This window comes from Chroicocephalus ridibundus, chromosome 5 (genome assembly GCF_963924245.1).
Source record: "Chroicocephalus ridibundus chromosome 5, bChrRid1.1, whole genome shotgun sequence".
Lineage (NCBI taxonomy): Eukaryota > Metazoa > Chordata > Aves > Charadriiformes > Laridae > Chroicocephalus > Chroicocephalus ridibundus.
In genome coordinates this window covers 82,873,207-82,893,588 of record NC_086288.1, presented here as the reverse complement: position 1 = coordinate 82,893,588, position 20,382 = coordinate 82,873,207, and the positions used below count along the sequence as shown (strand labels likewise).

The 20,382-nt window shown below is 44.8% G+C and overlaps 1 protein-coding gene across 4 annotated transcripts in view; it reads left to right on the top strand.

The window, feature by feature from the left end:
• GALNTL6 (polypeptide N-acetylgalactosaminyltransferase like 6) overlaps nucleotides 1-20,382 on the top strand; it is a 453,529-nt gene that overhangs the window by 185,532 nt on the left and 247,615 nt on the right. For 3 of the 4 annotated variants that reach the window (XM_063335688.1, XM_063335686.1, XM_063335687.1), the window contains exon 3: nucleotides 9,219-9,357. In XM_063335688.1, coding sequence (XP_063191758.1) covers nucleotides 9,219-9,357 — 139 coding nt within the window. Of the gene's footprint in view, nucleotides 1-1,506; nucleotides 1,675-9,218; nucleotides 9,358-20,382 lie in introns of those variants that run through there. The other variant, XM_063335689.1, reaches the window with a different exon arrangement.

The following is a 20,382-nucleotide window of genomic DNA, read 5'->3' as shown; positions in this document are numbered from 1 at the left end:
GCCTTCAGACAATTTACTTTTCAGAGCTCATATCAGTCACCCTTCTGCTGAAACACTGCAATGCCACTGGTTAACCTCGTGGTGGATTTTAGAGCAATCTCCTCTCCACCGCACACACTGTATTTTTACTCCACAACGCCTACGGTGGAAATTCAGAGACTGAATTTTTAATGTTTCACACGGATGAAAAAGGTGAGGGATACACTACTCTAATGTGCATTAAAGCACGGGCTGTAACATTTAGGAATTAATTACTGACTGAGAAAATGCACGTATCTAAGGTAAAGCACAGTGTCTTGACTGAAAATAACCAAAATGAAATGAGTGATGTAAACGTTACCCCAGGCAGAGGTGGACCGTTCCAGCCGTTAGCTGTGTGATGCACCTTTCCTGCTCGGACGCGACGGCCAACAGCAAGGGCCGGGTTGAAATTTAAAGTGCTATCTAGTAAAGTGCCTAGATACCTGCAAGAATTAATCTCAAGAGCACTGAGCTCATTTTGTCCTCTTGCAAATTAATTAACTCGGCAAACAATATGTTACTAAAGGTAAACAAGCAACATATAAGGGCTAATTCCTTAAGCGTAACCCTAATAATTCTGCATTCCCCTCTCCTGTGCTAAGCCCTGCCTGGCGCTGGGAGCTGTGGGGTCCTGCGGTGCGGCCGAGCGCCGGGGCTTCTGGCTGTTCCTCGCTGCCCTCGCTCTGCTGCTCCCGTCTCCCGCTCACCGCCGCTCCTGCCCTCCTCACCATCACCTGCCCCACCACGCCGTCTCTTGCCAGCAGTTTCTGTTGGTTCGGCTTTCGAGAAGAGCGCGTGAAGCGTGGCCGTGCCTTTAACGTATACAGAATACTGGGAATCAGCTCTTCCCACTTCATGGACGAAAAAAAATCTCGTGCCATTTTTTGCTTGCAGTCTGAGACGGAAGGTTTGATCTTAGATTAACGTGAAGAGTCAACCCAGTCCTAGTTAGTTTATGGAAATCTGGAAATTGGGTCTAATGCAGTTAGAAAGTGGTATTTTATAATTATTTTTTTTCATATGCATTTCTTTTTACGGAAATGCATCTCAAACATGGTAAGACCACATGTGTAAAATAAGTCCATTTGACAGGTCCCCGTTCGTCCCTCTTCTCTCCAGGAAATGCTCTTCCTTTACCTACCTCTACCCCGTACGGGATTTCTGTTTGCGAGGGACGGGGGAGCACATCCCCGCTATAAGGATAGATCTCCCGTCTGTTTTAGCAACAGGTTCCTTTCATTTTTGTCTCTCGTGAATGATAAGCAAACCATACCCTAAGGATCCAAGTACAGCACGATAGGAATGTACCCTTTTACATTTTTTAAGGAGCACATTCGTCTCTCTTCTCTGTTGTTTTTGTTGTTGGGGTTTGGGTATTTTTCAGTTCTGGATGTGAGCAGGCAGTCAAATAACACAATTTAAAGTAACATCTTTTTCTCCCTTTTTCTCCCAACCTGTGCTGTTTGTATAAAGCCAGTCCTGAAGAGAGAAGTAATTCAGTTCATATTTCTCCTGCCGACCGTGGCATCACGGTAGCAGCAATCCGGAAGGGACGAGGCCTCGTGGTCGCTCCCAAGGGTGTTTCTGTAGCGCTTTCTGAAGACTACATGGGCCTTGAAAGGAAATCCGGTGTCAGCTGCTGGCCCCTGAAGGGTAATAAGGAATTTGAATGCTTTCTACCAGAAGACTGGAGTGAATTTTGGATTGTTGGTTTTCTGTCGTAGTTTGATGTTGAAACACTAATAAATAAATTTTGGTATATATGTATAAAGAAATTATTTATTCTTGCTTGAAAATGTATTGTTCGGGGTTTCCTTGACAGGGTTTTTATTTTTCCCAGTTGCATAAGTAAGATTTGATTACAGCTGTGTCTGTCATGCTAAGGAGAAGCCTTTTATATTGCCTCAGACTTTGACGGTTGTCTAATAAATAATTAAAAGTATTGTAAATCTTACTGCAATGGCTTTCCACGCTGTTACTAGATAGAGTAGCAAAAAAAAACCCAAAACAAACCTGTAGATATTTTTGATCCTGTTTCCATTGATGTAAAATCAATTAAATTGCTTTCCCATGTATTAGGCTCATGAAGTTGTACAGCTAGTGGGATGCTCTGAGAAGTCTGGGAAAAGTAGAAGAGACTTGTGATAAATATTTCAGTTTCTGATACAAGTTTTATTGACTCTGAAGAAAAATATAATTATCCTCAGTCCTCCTCCTGTTTCTCATAGAGTGCATGGAAATTTTAGATTGGGATCAACCTCAATAGCTGACCAAAGTTGTATCGATCATCTCTCTGAGGCACGGTATCTTTTCTTTTTTGACTGTTTATGGATTCCACAGTTCCCTGGATTGCCTATCCCGTTGTTTCACTACTCATAGGCTTAGAAAAATGTTCTCATTTTCTATCTGAAATGCCATAACATACATATATACACACACACACGCATTTTTTACTACTTGGATAGACGCCTGTGATACACAGGCAATTACTTTCATGTGAGACACATGCAGATTTAATTTTCTCTCTCCATAACAAATCGGGAAAGAAAATTCCTTCATACGTTTATTGAATTAGAGTTTTCTTACTTTTTAGTAGAAATTAATATAAACATGCAAACCCACAAAATGCATTTGTTCAAAGCAACAGCTCCTTCGCTAGTATGAAAGGAGAAAGGGATTTGGTAAAACAACTTCCTTTTTCCCCTTTATTGCCAAGGACTGACCTGCGCTAGTCCCTGACTTGACTCTTGAGCTAATTTTAGATTAAAAAAATGTTTGCCCATATGTCTTTTAAAGGTTTCAAAATACAGAATTTTTAGACAGGGTGAGAACTCCGCCAAGTGCAGATACTCCAGGAAAGGCTGAGACTCCTACTGTCAAAAAAAGAAGAAAAAAGAAATGCTATTTTGTGCGTGTGTCAAATCACCTCTCTGTTCAAGATAATGTAAGCAATATTTAGGCAGATGTGCTGCACCCCGCCGTCCTGCCTGTGAGGATAAGGAACGACAAGGAAGAATATTATTTTGTTTCCACTCAAATGGAAATTCACTTCCCAAAAAAGCCAAACAGGGTGGCAGTCTGAATTGATAATGTGTTACACTTATTAATCGGAATAATATGAAGTCCATCGCCACAGGGCAAGTTGGCAACCTTGTACACTGCTGTGCGTTAGGGAAATTCAGGAACGATGTAGAAGATTGCTTTAAACAGAGTTTTTGCCCTCTGGCTTGGCCAGTTGCACTCTGGCTCCCAGATCGGGGAGCATGAAAGGTCATTGTGTAGAAGTTTATCTGGCAAGAAGGTGGAAGATGATGTCTGACTCGATGTTTTTATTCAGCTCATGATCTTTATTTCCCCTTTTACTTCTTACACTATATTTTTGAAGCTGATGTGTGACTGCATTCATTTTGAATTTGTGTTCCTCTCTCTACCCTTGCTAAGAAATACAATCACTCGCTCCCCATGGGACTTCTTATCTCTAGGATAAGACTAGATATCTGCTCTCCCCGTGAGAACTTTCATGATGGGCGTGTTTGTGTGTGATGCGCACAGACAACATTGTCGTAGATTCTGGATGGAGTATTTAGGGATGGTAGATAAAATTCCTAATATACTTAAAAAAAATGGTAGAACTACCTTATCCAAAATAATCAGATGCACTGTAAGTGAGAAGAAATGGCGTTCCTCAGAGGTTGGTACTGGGACTGGTGCTGTTCAGTATCTTTGTCGGTGACGTGGACAGTGGGACTGAGTGCACCTTGAGCCACTTGGCGACGACACCAAGCTGTGCGGGGCGGTCAACAGGCTGGAGGGAAGGATGCCATCCAGCGGGACCTGGAGAGGCTGGAGAGGTGGGCCCATGCCAACCTTATGAAGTTCAGCCAGGCCAAGTGCAGGGTCCTGCTTCTGGGTCGGGGCAATCCCAAGCACAAATCCAGGCTGGGGATGAATGGCTGGAGAGCAGCCCTGAGGAGAAGGACTTGGGGGTGCTGGTGGACGAGAAGCTCAACATGAGCAGGCAAGGCGCACTCGCAGAAACCCCCCGCAGCCTGGGCTCATCCCCAGCAGCGTGGGCAGCAGGGCGAGGGGGGGATTCTGCCCCTCTGCTCCGCTCTGGGAGACCCCCCTGCAGTGCTGCCTCCAGCGCTGGGGCACCAAGAGCAGAAGGACACGGAGCTGTTGGAGCGGGGCCAGAGGAGGCCCCGGAGATGCTGGGAGGGCTGGAGCCCCTCTGCTGTGGGGACAGGCTGAGAGAGCTGGGGGGGTTCAGCCTGGAGAAGAGAAGGCTCCGCGGAGACCTTCCAGCCCCTTCCAGTCCCTAAAGGGGCTCCAGGAAAGCTGGGGAGGGACTCTGGAGCAGGGAGGGGAGCCGTGGGACGAGGGGGAAGGGTTTTCCACTGACAGAGGGGAGACTGAGATGAGATGTGAGGCAGAAATTCTTGGCTGTGAGGGCGGTGAGCCCCTGGCCCAGGGTGCCCAGAGAAGCTGTGGCTGCCCCATCCCTGGAGGGGTTCAAGGCCAGGTTGGACGGGGCTTGGAGCAACCTGGGCTGGTGGGAGGTGTCCCTGCCCAGGGCAGGGGGTGCCACTGGGGGGGCTTTAAGGTCCCTTCCCACCCAAACCGGTCTGTGATTGTGTGATTTGTAGGTTCATGTATTATAGAATCATAGATGGTTATGGTTATTATTAAAATAAGCTCCTTTTATTTGGTAAACATTTAGCACATGGAGAATTCTTATTCCCTATTACAAATGTTACTGGATTAAAGGATGCTTGAATGCTTGAATTAAAGGGTGTGCTTAAATATTTTTGCAAATTATAAGGTTGACTTGATGTGACTGTGAAGTCTTGCCTGAGTAAACTAATAGCAGTGAGTATAAACACTGAATAATTCAGGTTCTTCCCCACAGACACCGAGTGGCTTATGTTCTTTATCCACTTAGTTTCCTGTGTTAAGATGTCAAGCAGTTGCTTAGCTTCCTTTAACTCATATGGCAAAGCCAATCTTTTTACCATGTCTACTGAATTATAAATAACGTTCATCTGAATTATAAAAGTAAACCCCCAAAAGAAAACCCCAGAAGACGCTGAAAGCAGAACCTGTTGCGCTGTTTCTTGTTTATAATTTTAAGCAAGGTCCCCTATCCATTGCATGCGGCAGTAGCGCAGAACTCTCAGTGCATGTTCAAATTGATTTACAGCTGATATATTTTGCCAACAGTATCCTTGTTTTCTTTATAATTATCATACCTGGCAACTGTACCAACATGGCTTATCCAGAGCATTATTCTATTACGCATTTGTACTGAGTATACGGAATGTTTTTTAATTTTCTTGTCTCACCCTAATCCTCTTCCTTTCGTGCCATCTGCTGAACAAGAGGGTTTATTCTCCTTCTGCTGTGTCCGTGCGTAATAGAAGCAGGAGATGCTTTAAGTGAGGTGTTCTTGAACTATCAGTTATCACAAGCCGTCAGGCATAAAACTTACAAACCTTTAGGGCTCGGTGTAGAGTGCATTGTTTCCTAGGAGACGGTAACATCCTTGAGTGGGGCTAAAAAAGCCTTCCAGAGCACCTGAGGTTTGGCCGAGCTGGTACTTTATCTGAATGGCTATGATATCCTACTTTACCATTTTTTATCTGAATATCTATGGAGAAGCATTTTGAGATGGTGTATTAACACCCTTACAATAACATAATGCTAAGCAACGTAGAGATGTCAACTCCAAAACCCTCACAGCGTTTTCAGAAAGAAAAAAAAAAAAAGTAGCACATTTTCAAAATGCTTCGTACATTAAGTACTGAGTTAAAAATCAGTGTAATAACCTGTAATCACAAAGGTTAGGCAGCGCTGTGTGAATTAAACAGTGCTGTTATGGTTCCCACGCAATGGAGTACTCTGATGGGATTTGGGGGCCCAGGTTGAGTATATGTCGTTCTCAGGCTTTTGGGTTCTTCCCCTCCTTTGCCTGCTCCTTGAAAAATCAAAATCCAAGTAACTGAACCACAACTTCTGGTCGTCCTTAGGCTCTGGGGTTATTTATGCTGCAATTGTAAGCCAGCCTCAGCGAGAGTTATTATCAGTTCTTAGTGCTGTTTTATCCATCACTTTTGGGTGAGGCCCCTTTTAAATCCAGAGAGGCCAAAAATCCACCATCAGGCGTTTTTTCTCTCTCTTCCCTACGACACTTTATAGCCTGGTGCACTTTCTGAATTGCTGTTTTGCCGTCAGGCAGAACAAACAGTACGGGAGGGCTTATACCTGTCTATCGATGGCTTGACAGTGGCCTCCTCTAGCCAGTAACGGGACGTGAAACTCCTTCATGCTCTTTGTCACCAGAATTTTACTCTTTCTCGCATTGGGAAGTTTCCCTTTGTCACCCTGGCATTTTAGGTAAACTTTTGGACAGCCCAGCTCCAAACCCGTGCGCAGTGATGGCAGTGTCCACCACCCACCTCGCAAAGCAAATCAGGGACAGAAGAGAGTTTTAATGTGCTTGTGATAATTAAAGTGCTGAGGAGACTCATACACAGAAATTTTCTGTGCAAAACCCTTGGGGCCTACAGGGATGCCCCGTCCCTGGAGGGGTTCAGGGCCAGGCTGGACGGGGCTTGGAGCAACCTGGGCTGGTGGGAGGTGTCCCTGCCCAGGGCAGGGGGTGCCACTGGGGGGGCTTTAAGGTCCCTTCCCACCCAAACCAGTCTGTGATTGTATGGTTATCCAAAAGTTATGCTTAATTTTTTTAATACTTATTTTCTAAGCGCTCTATTTCTCTCCTCCCTAAGTCACTCATAAGAAATGGTCCCCTTTCACCTGAGCCCTTTTAGGGAAATTAGCCAAGCACTTTCAGCTGGATCTGGTAGATGAGCTAATCGGGAGGAGCTGTGGGGTGAACAAGAAGAAGCAAACAAGAAAGCTGGGACAAATATCCACGGGGTTCATAAAAGCCCACATTAAAGCCTCTGTTAATGCTCTACGTGTATATTTTAATATAGCATTAGGAAAGAGTCACGCTTCACAACTGCTGGTGCCGCTTACTGTGGCCCAGCTTACTGTGTGAGTGCCAAAGCAATTTCTGTACCACAGTTGGCCAGCACGATGTGAGACAGTGCCCAGAGACCCCCTCCTCAGGCGCCCCGGGTACCCACCATGCCTGGGGTTTTGTCTTCTGCACGGCGGTGGTGCCGCGTGCTCGGCGAGGAAGGGCGGGAGGCTGCTTCCAAAGCGCTCGGCGGCCGTTTCACTAGCAGGGGACAGAGTGAAGAAACTGTAATAGCAGGAAAAACATTCACCCACCAAAATGGACTCCCTTAGGAAAAGCAAAGCAAAGAAACCACTTTTCTTAATACAGGGTGAATGGCTGGAATATGCTTTTTTTTTTTTTTACAGATATTGTAAAAAACATCTATAGGCAATAGCATGTCTTATCATACAGGTGATTTATTCTGGAATTCCTATTACATTAGTAACTACCTGGATAAATCTCTTAATAAAAGCAAATTAAAATAAGTACTTTGGGCCTACTTAGAATATGTACTGAAATGTCAGGGGCTGAAATGTCTATGTCTCGGGGGCTGAATTGCATTAGCACATTGTTAGTGTGGTATGAAACAGGTTTGGTATCATTGTACTCTTCAGTTGTGAGCAGCACTCTGACTGACAATATAGTTCCCCCATAGTTAGTATGAAATGATAAAGATACACATAGAATCTTAGTCTCAGATTTTGTATAATGCTAGAGTATTATGTGCAATTTGGGGATGTTTGAAAATAAAAATGACAAGATAACTGCTGGTAAAAAAAGAGCATAAACAAAGAGTGTTTCGTAATAGAAACTAATACTTTCCCTTGTAAGTAACATTATTTTCATTAAGAATTTAAATGAAATTGTAATTATATGCACACAGTTTGGGAAGGAAAACAATTACTTTAGTTGCAAAAATTTAAAAAATGGGGTAACTCCAGCCTCGGTAATTGCATATTCTGTGTTTTTAATGTTTTGTGTGTGTGCGACATGGAATAGAGCATTGCCAGAAGCTGGCAGGCTTTGAGGGCACCACTGGATGTTCCTCTGAGCTTGCTCTCAGCTTGCCTTCCTCGTCACCCCCTCTGGCAGCTGCTCCTCGTTAGCTGAGGATCAGGTGGCCTTGGTCCCTCATCAGATCCGGCTGGAGTTGGGTCATTTCTCTGAAAGAGCTCAGGGAAGGGAGGTGTTTTCTCACGAGCAGGCCCAGGGGGAGAGGGCCAGAGAGGTTATTAGCTGACCAACTGAATGGGAAGGAAAGTGTATCTTCTTGAGAACCTGAGCAGGCATGAAGGGCTTAGAAACTCTGGAGAGTTCTGCAAGAATGGGATGGCTAAAAATAGTTGAGAAGAAGCGAAGGCTTTCCTGTTCGGATGTCCTTTGAAGTGGCTCTGTTTGTTCTCCGCGCTCCGGCTGGAAGGGAGAGAGGCGCAGTCGCCTGAGGTAGGTACGGAGCAAGCCGAGGGACCGATGACAGGAACCAACTTGGGAGTGAAAAGCTGGAGTAGAAAGTCTGTGCTCTGCCGGGGAATGAGCAGGTGACTTCTTTAGGGAGCCGAAGTGACCAGTTTCCGGTACCAAATCAGCAGTGCTGAGGCACTGGGAGCACCGAGTTCCCCTGGCCGCTCCGGGAGCGTGAGGGTTCAAGGAGCCCCGGGCAAAACACTTGGTGTCCTGTGCACGTGTTCCGGGGAGCTGGGCACCCCGAGCTCCCGTGCTGGAGGTGCTCTGGAGACGGTGGGTGGGGAGGAGGCCAAAACCTTGGGCAACCGAGTAATCGGGTTCCTTGTCTCGATGAAAAGGAGTATTGCTGCAACGGATCCGTTTGTTCACAATGTTGTTATGAAAGCTTGATTCTGATGCAAAACGGTCTTAGCTTAATTTACAATTCAAATTTTCATGTCTAAAATGGCTTTAAGCTGATTGTGTCTCTGGAAAGAATGAAAGCGAGATGAACTGGGTGAATTCAGAGGGACTTTTGGCTCCCGTTATTTGTACCTACTTTGTATTTTTGTATTGTAAGTAGCAGGAGTGTCCTAAAAACATTGCAAGAAATTCCTTAGAGATGTTCCAGGTACAGCGAACTAACTGAAGTTCAGTCTAACTTATTTTTGTCTTTTAGTCCTTTTTTTGCTAACAGTTTGACGCGAATAATCGTTTTGTTTCCTTGTAGGGAAAGGCGAACACGGAAAGCCGTACCCTCTTACAGAGGAAGACCACGATGATTCTGCTTATAGGGAAAATGGCTTCAACATCTTCGTTAGCAACAACATAGCACTGGAGCGATCCCTGCCAGACATCCGACATCCAAAGTACGTAAATCGTTTCCTGGAATATTTGATTTTAAGTTTTTATCTTTGTATATCTCTAAATAACCTGTCTTCCGGGAAGGTCAAACAAGAACCCTCAGCCAACAAAAAGTGACTGTTTCATTAAATAGGAAATGGGAAATTTATCACCGTCGTTAAATCATTTGCTCTATCTGTCTTCTAAACCGACCTCTCATCTCATTAGTAACACATTAAGACTGTAGAAGGCCTCTTCTAATTACAGAATGATTTTCCTGGCATTTCTGGGTAGTGATTTGTTAGGCAGTGATAAATAACATTTCACATGGTTTTTCAGGTTCTCATTTGGTAATAGCTGCAGATCCTTGGGCTGGGGGCAGGGTGAAAAGTTGTACAAAATTTTTGGCTAAACGTTTGGACGAGTGTTTCCGTAATGTTTCTTTCGGTTTTGTTGCATAAAGGGTGAAAGCAACCCAATAGCTACAGCTAATCAGGTGTGATACCACAGCTGATTTACGCAGTGTAGAATCGCGTGAAAACTGAGTGAGCGACGGTGAAACGCACGTGCAGAACTGGGGGGGCTGAATGCTGGTGGTGTTCCTTGACAGCAGTAATATCTGACAGAAATAGGATAAAGATTATTCTGGAAAGTAACCACTGAGCTAAACGTGATCACGCAGTTCTTGGCAACCGTAACTTTCTTTTCACGTTGTGTAGCTCTTGCTCCCTTGGAGGAGTAAAGCTTTCTGCTGTAACAGGAAAGGGCGCGCACGCCTTTCTAGGCTTCGGGCTCAAAGGGAGGGGTGATTTGCTTTGTCTCTTTATGTGCTGTTTTTCCCTCTTTTAATTGGGTGTTACGCAATTAGTGTATGGGCGGAAGGTACAGGAGTGTGACAACACTAATTGTCTCCATGACTAGGTTTGTATTTTCCTTCGGGTGCAGTTCCCTTTATTATACGATGTTTCAGGTGAAGGCACCTACTCACTCCTTAACCTGTACAGTTCTGCTGTGGGAATTCGCTTCACGTTCTTCAGGGAACGGAACAGAACTTGCCAGAAGTTCCTGGTGGGTGGAAAGAGAAATACCGTGTAACTAACGCTTCTTGTTCCATCAAATGTGGAACTCTCCTTTTCAAAGAATGAACAGTGTATAAATGTTTGCGTAGTAAGATTTTTAAAAAACAATTCACAATGGAGGAATTAACACAAAATATCTTAAAAATTCTAAAAATAATCTTTTGTTGGAGGCATTTTCTATTTAATTGTCATGCATTTTTTTTGAGAAAACACTGTTTATCTGTTAATTTGTATATATGAATATTGTTTGCGTAGAATTAAGTCAAAACCCCCATTTTTTTTATATCAGCTGTATTGTTTAGATACTTTGTTTGCCATCTACTTTGCCAAGTTACCTGAAATTATTTATAGAAAGAGTACTTCCAAGGAGTTTGAGTTCTAACGTACAGCTGCACAGCATCGAAGCTGTGTGAAACTGCCTCGTTGGCATAACAGATCTGCTCGTCGAGCAGCCTTCTCTGTTGGCCAAACCACAGAGGACAAATACCAAATACAAAAGGAAGCTGACGTGTTTATCCTCCCTTCGTGTTTTTCTGAGCTGGTCTCTCGCCCGCGCCGTTAGTGACGCGTCCCTGCGTGTCCCCAGGAGCCACATGAGCCGTGTGTTGTCAGAAGTGACACATTAGGGACAAGTTGGTCATACCTCAGCCGTTCTCGGTCCCCCTTCGCCTGCACGAAGCCTTCAGTGACTTTCACCGCAGCGTCTCGCGTGGGGAACTTTGAACCCTTAGGTATGGGCATCCCTTTGGTGTTCCAGGTCAGCCGGGTTCTTGTGGTGCCGGGGGTGTCTTGTATGGCCAGTGTTTCAGAAGGGTCCTGCGTGAGCTGGCTTGTCCTTCTAACCTTGCTTCTTTAAACGCTTGTAACACAAGGAGTCCATTAGTTAATTGACGGTATCGCTGATCTTCTAAATGTAAAGATAAAAATGTTGTTGCGCTAAGTACAGCGATTCAGGTGCCAACGCTGGGCTCTGCACCCCTGATGGGAACACCCTGGGGCCGGTCCGTGACCTGAACAGCCAGGACACAGACGTCTGACCGCGCTTCCTGACCGGCTGTCAGAGACAGCCCCGTCCTGCGTGCTCCATGCCCCGCGGGGCAGTCGGGCGTCACTTCGCCTGTGGAAGTGTCCGTCCTCTCTTCGGGAGCTTGTGTGGAACGGGAAGTAGTTCGTACCTCAGAAGGCTGCTCTGAGAGACCCCTTGGCAAACTATGGAACTTCTGTGCCAGAAAAGGGACTTCTGGTTGAAGTAAGACCAGAGGAGGTAATTCAGGTGAGGTGTAGCAGGCAAGATCTAGTTTGGTCAGCTTCTGAGTATTGTAAAGGGCTTTTGCTTCGTGGAGCTTCTAACCGCCCTTCGGCTTCTAAGTATCTTCTTTTGCATGTTTTGGGGGGGACACTCTTATTACAGACTTTGAGCTCTTGATCTTCTGTCTCTATTGAGCGTATGCCACTTGCATGGGGGCTAATTTCCTGAAAATGTTGTCTAGGATTTGTTTTAAAGAACCAAATAGAATGGGTTTATTGCCATCAGTAGAGAAAATTTACAAAATGCACCTTCAAGTACAGCAAAAACTGAGTGGTGAATCTTGGAATTTGACTCAAAAGGTATTTAAATTGGAAGAGTGGCTATAGTAGTTCCTATGTTTCTCTGAAATCACTTCATTGAAAAAAAAAAAAAAATATTTCAGACTCTAAGACCAAAGAAACTTCAAGTCCCACTTCTGAGCGACTGGTTTTCTGGGAAGTATGCAAAGATAGCGGATAACCAAAACTTGCTCTTTTTAATCCAAATGAACTTTCTCCTTCTTGGTCTCTTTGGAAACTCGGTGCAGGATTTGCAAAATACATAGAATCATAGAATCATAGAATTGTTGAGGTTGGAAGGGACCTTTAAGATCATCGAGTCCAACCTTTAGCCTACCCTGACAAGAGCCACTTCTAAACCATGTCCCTAAGTGCCCCATCTACCCTTTTTTTAAACACCTCCAGAGATGGTGAATCCACCACCTCCCTGGGCAGCCTATTCCAATGTTTAATAACCCTTTCAGTGAAAAAATGTCTCCTAATATCTAATCTAAACCTCCCCTGACGTAACTTGAACCCGTTTCCCCTCGTCCTATCACTTGTCACCAGGGAGAAGAGGTCAGCCCCCATCTCTCTACAACCTCCTTTCAGGTAGTTGTAGAGGGTGATGAGGTCTCCCCTCAGCCTCCTCTTCTCCAGGCTAAACACCCCCAGCTCCCTCAGTCGTTCCTCATAAGGTTTGTCCTCCAGGCCCCTCACCAGCTTTGTAGCCCTTCTCTGGACACGCTCCAACACCTCAGTGTCCCTCTTGTAGCGAGGGGCCCAAAACTGAACGCAGTACTCGAGGTGGGGCCTCAACAATCACCACATCTTCTGGGAGGGGGATGGGTGGAACTGAACAAACGCTTAGATGATTGAGCTCTGAGAAATTCACATTTTCAACTTTTTTTTAATAATATTCTTGGGTTTTTCCTTTAAGTGTTAGATATGTAAAGCACTTCAGCAAGATGTGTTCAGATTGATGCTTCTTTCCTTTTTTGGGACACTAAAACGTGTGTGTGCTGTAAAAATCCCTAGAGAAATGGAAGTCAACTTCTATTTTAAGGCTGACTTAACAGCTTCCCTGTGTTCTTAACATGTTCTTATTGCATCCTTCTGTCTCCCATGGTGCTTTTTTCCTGTCTCTCACAGCTACACTAGAATATCTTTTTCCATTTCTGAGTGCTCTTTGATGTCTTGTTTCTGTCCCACTCTCATGCAAAAGTCTTCTCACAGCGGATGCTCTCGCCAGGTTACATTAGCTAACTCTGTTCTTTGCCCACCATCATCCCCGGACTTTAAGATTAAAAAAAAAAAAAAAAAACAAAAAAACCCCACAAAACAGCTTTTCTGTTTTTTCTTTAATTCCAAATGAAAATCTAAACCAGGATTATCATCGCAGTTCATTGGGGGCTTCAGGACCGATTTAGTGAAAGCGAGAGTTCTGGTCACCTGAAGTGGAAGGCGGCGCTGTGAGTTTTGGGTAGTATTGAGAGTTGGCAATGGAGTTACTGTTTAAGAGTTAGTTCTGTACCAATATGAAAAATATTTAAATATTTCAAAACCCACAAGACTAGTATTGTGGGTTTGCCTTTTTTTTTTTTTTTTTTTTTTGTTTTCACCTGCCCCAAGCCACTTCCTGTGGTCTGGAATAGAACAAACGCGCTAAAGCTAAGGAAAGCGCTGGCAGTATTGTTTTCTGTTGTAGAGAGACAAACGCTACTTATTCTGATTATTTAATAGAGCAGTTACCCTTAAGTCTTATCTTTTCAACATTATTAAATACTCTGTCATTCATACCAGTTGTGTTCGAACAAAGCCGAATCTGATTTGCATTTTGAATAGTGTTCAAAATGGGACTTTGCTGAGGCTCGGGGGAATTTGTAATCGCCTGGTCTCAACAGCGAATATAAAATTTGTGGTATATCCTGTTTCGGACTCCTAAGTCCTCGTAAACTAGAGCATCCGATCTTTTTAGCTTTTCATTCCTGAATCAAGGAGTTCAGGTTAGTTCCCGATGACAACAGAGTAGGGAACATTGTCATTTAAAATCTTGCATGGTTTTGCTACTTTTATATCGCTGGGTTTCAAAAACGGGTCTCCTTTTACGTACTGTTTGTAGATTATTCGTTAATAACTTGTGTGGTCACAGATCAGATGCGCAAATCCGTGTTGGTTTGCCGGAATTGTCTATGGCATGAAATCCCATCCTTTTTAGGCTTCCGTGGGCACAGATACATTAATTTTGTACTGAAATTCCCGATGTCCGTATCGGACAATGAGGATGCCCAGCCTGGCCCGGGTGATGTCTGGGGTCGGGGCTCCCAGGTGCTGCCCGCTGCTCCCGCCCGCGCTGGCCGAGGAGCCGGCCCTTCGCTCTCCCTGCCGGCAGCCTTCCTCCTCGGAGTCTGGGCTGGGCTCCTCGGAGTCTGGGCTGGGCTCCTCGGAGTCTGGGCTGGGCTCCTCGGCTTTCTTTTTACACGTTGAGCTTTTCACAGGCCTCAGAAGAAATGCATTTTTATATTTGAAGAAATACTGGTGTTTAGCTAAAGGCTGTGAGGTGTTGTGTGTCCTGAACGCTGATAAGATTTTCTTTCTTTTTAATAATAAAAAAAAAAGGCACATTTCACTCTACCTGTTCTGCGTAAGTGACACTCTCCCTCCTTATCGGCAGCAGAAGCTGAGAGAATGCCGGAACGGTTCTCCCTTAAAATACTGGAGTGCAGTGCGGCTGCTGTCCCTTGTGGGGTTAGAAGAGGCTGCAGTGACTGTGGAGGGACGTCGGGGGGTTGCTTTGGGCTCTTTTGTTTGGCTGTATTTTCTGTGTGTGTAGAATAGTTGCAGCGTTACTGTCAATCCTTACTTATGTCTTAGTAAACTTTGCAGAAACGCTAGAATTACTAGACTAATACGGGAAATATAATGTTTGTATGTTATTCTATTTATATAAATATTATAGTTAAGTCATGTAGTACTTCGTATCTGCCTCTTCTAAAAATTTTCAGTTATTGCATTCGATGTATTTAATGACTTTCTTTATAAATACAGTGCATTCGTCACGGTTTAAGCTACGTGTATAGTCCTTAACAATAAGATTTAAAAGTTCATCATTAATCCCATAGCCCAAGAGAGATTCCGGTGAATTCCCCCAGCGTTCTATGGTCTTACGGACAGGCTTAGGCTCTCCTACTTAAAGACACTAAAAGACAAATGATTTAATTTGAAGTCTGCTGAACTTTACAATATTTAATAAGGCTTATGGAAGTAATTAGTTGTTTGGATCAATAGTCTATTGAATTTTTGATTATCTGTTGAAAGAAACTAAGAGTGGAAGGTTTCTTTCTGGTTCTCATTCACTTAGGGAAATCGGGAATGTCTTTATGGACACGTACGCGCTGCACCGTTTCGTACGGCTGTTTGTTACCTTAACCTCCCCCGCGCACAGGCAGCTGCTTCAGCTCAAGTTGTGCTTTCGGGGGCAGGGGGGAGGCTGGAGGTTACTGCTCCCACCGCTTCTCAAAGCCGTTTGAGCAGCTGCTGAATGATGTAGCAAAGGTGGAAAGTCGAGGGGTCGGAAACGTTGCAGGCGATGTCCCACTTCCAAGCCCCGCCAGATTGTTCTCTGCGATGGCTTCAGGGCATCTCCTTCGGCGTGCGGCTCCTCATAACACCGTCAGGAATATTTTATACCCCAGAAAACTCATGGCCACCTGTCTCTGCCCTGCCTGCCATCCGTTCCTCTGCACAGTGGGCATTGATAGTAACAAATGACACCCAGCTGCTTGCTGGGTGCTCTGTGGGTCTCTTGATGGCGGCTGAAGGTCGGTGGTTGCCCTTCTGTCTCCTGGGGGGGAGCAGAGATGGAGAGAGCCCAAGCCTGATGGGGCTGGGGCTCTTTGCTGGAAAGAATTTGGTAAAAGAATAAGCTGTTTATACAAGTGGAGGGAAGTCGTTCTTGCGTGTTACCTGGAATCCAGCAAAGCCCCCCACGCCGCTGAGGAAACAGCAGGCTGCGGTGAGGAGAGCTGGGGAATCTGAACTTCCCAGGGGCGGGGAAGGGGATTTGCCCTCCAGCCAGCTCCGCGCCTCGGGGGCGGCCGAGGCTATTAGCGTTCGGCAATGGCTAAAGCCAGAACTCTTTAACTCTCAAATAATACGACACTAAAATGGGAAAGTACGTGTAATATCGCTAAGATCTGTGAGAAATGTGGAATGTTCTGGCGATCTGTATCTTTGCAGTTCACAGGTGAAAGTGATGATGTTATACGCTGTTAATTTAATAGTTTTATCAGAAAATTCAGTATACCTTCCCTTCTCTTATATATCCATTCTTGCTTCCTTTCCGAGCATATTTTCATGCAATTAGGCGTGTATCTGATGTGGATTTGCACAAAACTGGATACTTCTAAGGAGCTGAAATTTCGGCTCTAATATTAACAAAACACGGCGAGTGCCAGCGGTACGCTCGCGCTGGCAGCAGAACCAGCTGTCGTACCTCGTGTAGTAAGGACAGGAAACGTGCAGCAAGGCTGCAATGAAAAACCACCTTCTTCCTGTTTTTCTGGTCCTGTATTGCTGTGAAAGGGGTGTCGGAGAGATGTCGATCCATCACAGGGGTATCTTGGAACTCTTAAGAAGGTGGACATAGTAAGTCCCTGGGCCCTGATGGGATGTACTGATGGGAATGCTGAAGGAACTGGTATTTTGAGGCCACTCTCAACTGTCTTTGAGTGATCACAGGGACTGGGAGAGGTTCCTGAGGGCTGGCACAGAACTGGGATGAGTGGCTGATATGCCAGAGGGTTCCTAGAAGCCTCTAGGATGGGATGGCTTTGGAATGTAAGAGCGGTAAGAAGCGGTAAAAGGATAATTAGGATTTCTGAAACTGAAATTAAAGGATAGTTGAACATCTTGCGTTGGCTTATTCCTGAAGTAGCATAAAATGCACTTTGAGATGACAAGAACTTGAGATTCTCATCCTCTTTCTTTTCCTTTGGCCAGACTCAAAGAGGAGGCTTTTTATTGATCATGTTAAGGTCTGCCTGACTCTTGAGAGACAATCGGATAAATCTGCTTGGGGTGAATAAATGAATTTTGAGTACATTGATATTTCTGTAATCTTCTCTCTTAAAAAAAAAAAGCAAGCAGTTCGGGGATGTATGTGTATATATTAGATAAATTGAGCTGCTTGCTGCTATTTTGGAATTCATAGGTAATAAAGCGCAAAGTTTAAGCTGAAGTGTGGTACTAAGATGCCTCCTGATGTAAGCTTGCTTGTGAAGGATTTTGAGCTGGTATAAAATTACTGTATGCGTTCATGTTTTCCCCCAAGCCTAGATTTAATACATATGGGTAAGTAGTGGTTTTTAATTTATTTTTTTTTAAATTGTTGTTAGATGTTTCCATGAGCGTTGATGGATTTATAGCTCACTATCTTGCAAAACAAAGGTTTGCAACCATGAGTGTGCCTTGTGTCATAAGGCTTATCTGCCTGCCGTGCTCCTCCCTCGGTTAGAGAAACCTTTTGGTTTGGAGGATGAAGTGGGGCAAACTCACTGCCTTTGATCTCTTGGGAGACACGCGGTGCTGCTGGAGAGCCTGTCGGTGACAGACCAAAATGATGTGATTTGCTGTACCGTGACAAGCCCCAAATTCAGCGCTCTCAGCTCCGCTGAGGCCCACGCTGCAGGAGCCTACCTAAAGGACACAGGGCTTGGCCTAGCCAGTCTCCACGACGTGTTAGTGCAGTTAATAGCAATAGAATCACAGGCTTGCCCAGGTTGGAAGGGACCTTTCAGATCATTGAGTCCAACCGTCAACCCAACGCTGACAAAAACCATCACTAAACCATATCTCTAAGCACTATGTCTACTCCTCTTTTAAATCCCTCCAGGGGTGGTGCCTCAACCACCTCCCTGGGCAGCCTCTTCCAATGCTTGACAGCCCTTTCCATGAAGAAATTGTTCCCGATATCCATCCTAAATCTCCCCTGGTGCACCTTGAGGCCATTTCCCCTTGTCCCGTGGCCTGTTCCTTGGGAGAAGAGCCCGACCCCCCCTGGCTACCCCCTCCTTTCAGGGAGCTGTAGAGAGCGAGAAGGTCTCCAATATTGCAAACTATTTCTACTGTACAATTTAATCATTCTCTCTTTTATTTTTTTTTCTCCATAAAAATAGAAATAATGTTTTGGAGGAGGTTTATTTGTCCTAGTAGGGAAAAGTGTTGTGACGTTTCTGGAGGCCCGTACCCAGTAATGCCTGCGTGCCTCCCAGCTGTGAACATACAGATTGCCGTCCCCTCCATCCGCTCACACCCGAGCTAATTTTCCAGCCTTGTCAAATGGCAGCAGAAATTACTGGCTATCGCTACTTTATCAGGCTCGGCTGACAGGGCTAGATTGGAACAGAAACACGCTGTGACTGAGGCTTGTTGCTGTAAATTGAGTATTTTGACATGCTAAGACAATTACTATGTAAATCTGCACCAGAAAGTGTTTTGTCCTGGTGGCTTTGTGGAGGGGCTTGTTGGAAGCTGAGCGCCCGGTGGGTGCTGCAGTTCCTTTAATCGAGGGACAGAAAAGGTCAGATCTCAAAAAGCAGCTCAGTGAAGACTGTGTGTCGACAAAGCCAGTGGAAAAATTTAAAAAAGATTGCAATCTTCCTGTTTTGCTCTCACTTTCTCTGGCCCTTCCTCTACGAGAGGAAAATTGGAGATGGGCTGCTCCTACGATCCAGTAAGTGCCGTGGTGGGCTGCTCCCTGCCTCCTGAACACAGCCGAGGGCCGTCTGCAAGACACCGAACTCCTCCGGTGCTATTATCTACCCGAAAGGGCAGTGACCGAGGTGTTGATGTGCCGGGAGGCCCCGAGCCTGGTAACTGGCCAAGGCATTGCCACTGGCGTCCCTTAATGCGCATGAAATATCGCTGCTGTTCCACCCGCGGGGTCAAGCAAAGCGCTGCTGTTATGGACTGGCTCTTGCTGCAAAGCGCCTGCACCGGCGCCAGCCCCGCTCTCCTCTCCGTCGCGTTAGAAGCCCATTTTCTCGCGTTTGCTCTTCTGCAGAGGCAGTGGATTTCTGCCTGTTTCTGTTAACAGAGAAGCTGTAAAGATGGAGAATTTTGCCGTTCTGCATCTTTTCTTAAGCTAGCATGACGTCTTAGGGCTCTTTTTCCCTACTTATAAACTCATGAGGGAATTAAACAGAACTATCCCTCAAAGTGAAAGGATGCTGGTCTTTATTTCTGCCCGGCAGAGTAGGTGAACCTGCAAAATAGGATCGTAATCGTCTTCGGGCGCTCAGGAGCGAGTACCAGAGCGGTGTCGTTGTAACTCCTGTTCGCCACCTCTCTCTCTGTGCCTGGTCCGCTCTTCAACTTGTGTTTTATTAGCGCCTGCTGCAGATAGCTTCCAGGTAATTCTGTGGTGGCTTTCTTTTTCTTCCTCAGGCAGGCTAGGATTTCAGGAATAGAGGAGCTTCTTGTTATTCTTTAACCTTCTAAAAGTCTTCCTGCGACTTTGAAGCTGACTCTAAGAGTGTTTTGTTCAGAAACTCGGTTTTGATTCTTGCTTCAACCCAGCAGATTTCTGTGTCTCAAAAGAATAATCAGTATAAAGTGTTATAAAGCGAGTTAAAGGGTGTATCATTGTTATGAATAAGCCTTGAGCTCCTGGAGCCAGATGGGATAACAAACTGTGGGAATGTGCCAAATACAAAGCTGGTAGAAAGTTCCACTTTGTCAGTTATGTTTATTTAACGTTTTTCACTATACAAATAATTTGCAATAAATTCCACCTTGGCTTTTTGTAAAGAACTTTGATTTCGTAGTGACTCTGTGTCAGACGTGTGTGATAAACGGTTTGTGCAGCTTCCCGAGTTCCCTTTGTCAAAACAGTAATGAACAAAAACTTGAATCATAAACATAATTAGTGCTTAGTAATGGACCTGCTGATGGAAGGGAGAGAGGAAGGAGATTCTTTGGCCAGAGACAGTGAAGAGGTACTCACTGATTTGAAAATAACTTGGGGGAAAAAAAATAATAAAAAAAAAAATTGTAATTTTGAATCAGCTCATTCCCTGGTAGGGAGGTCACTTAAAATTCTCATCTTAAAGTATCTAAAGGACAAATTTGTTGATCTAGTGGTAGTCTTTGATAAGACATATCAAATATTAAGTTCTGAAATATCTTGGAAAGAAGGAAGAGATTGATCAAGGATAGCAGTTTTTGAAAGTGTAATTCAAGATTTGTAACTTGAATCATGATGATAATCTTGAAAATGTCATCATATCTGATTCATCAGCAAATTCATTGTTTGCTGCCAGGTTTTTTTGTACGTACATACACAAGTGTTTGTGTCCATAAGATATGTTTCTGGCGAAGTCCAAATTGCGAAGGTGCTTCCTAATT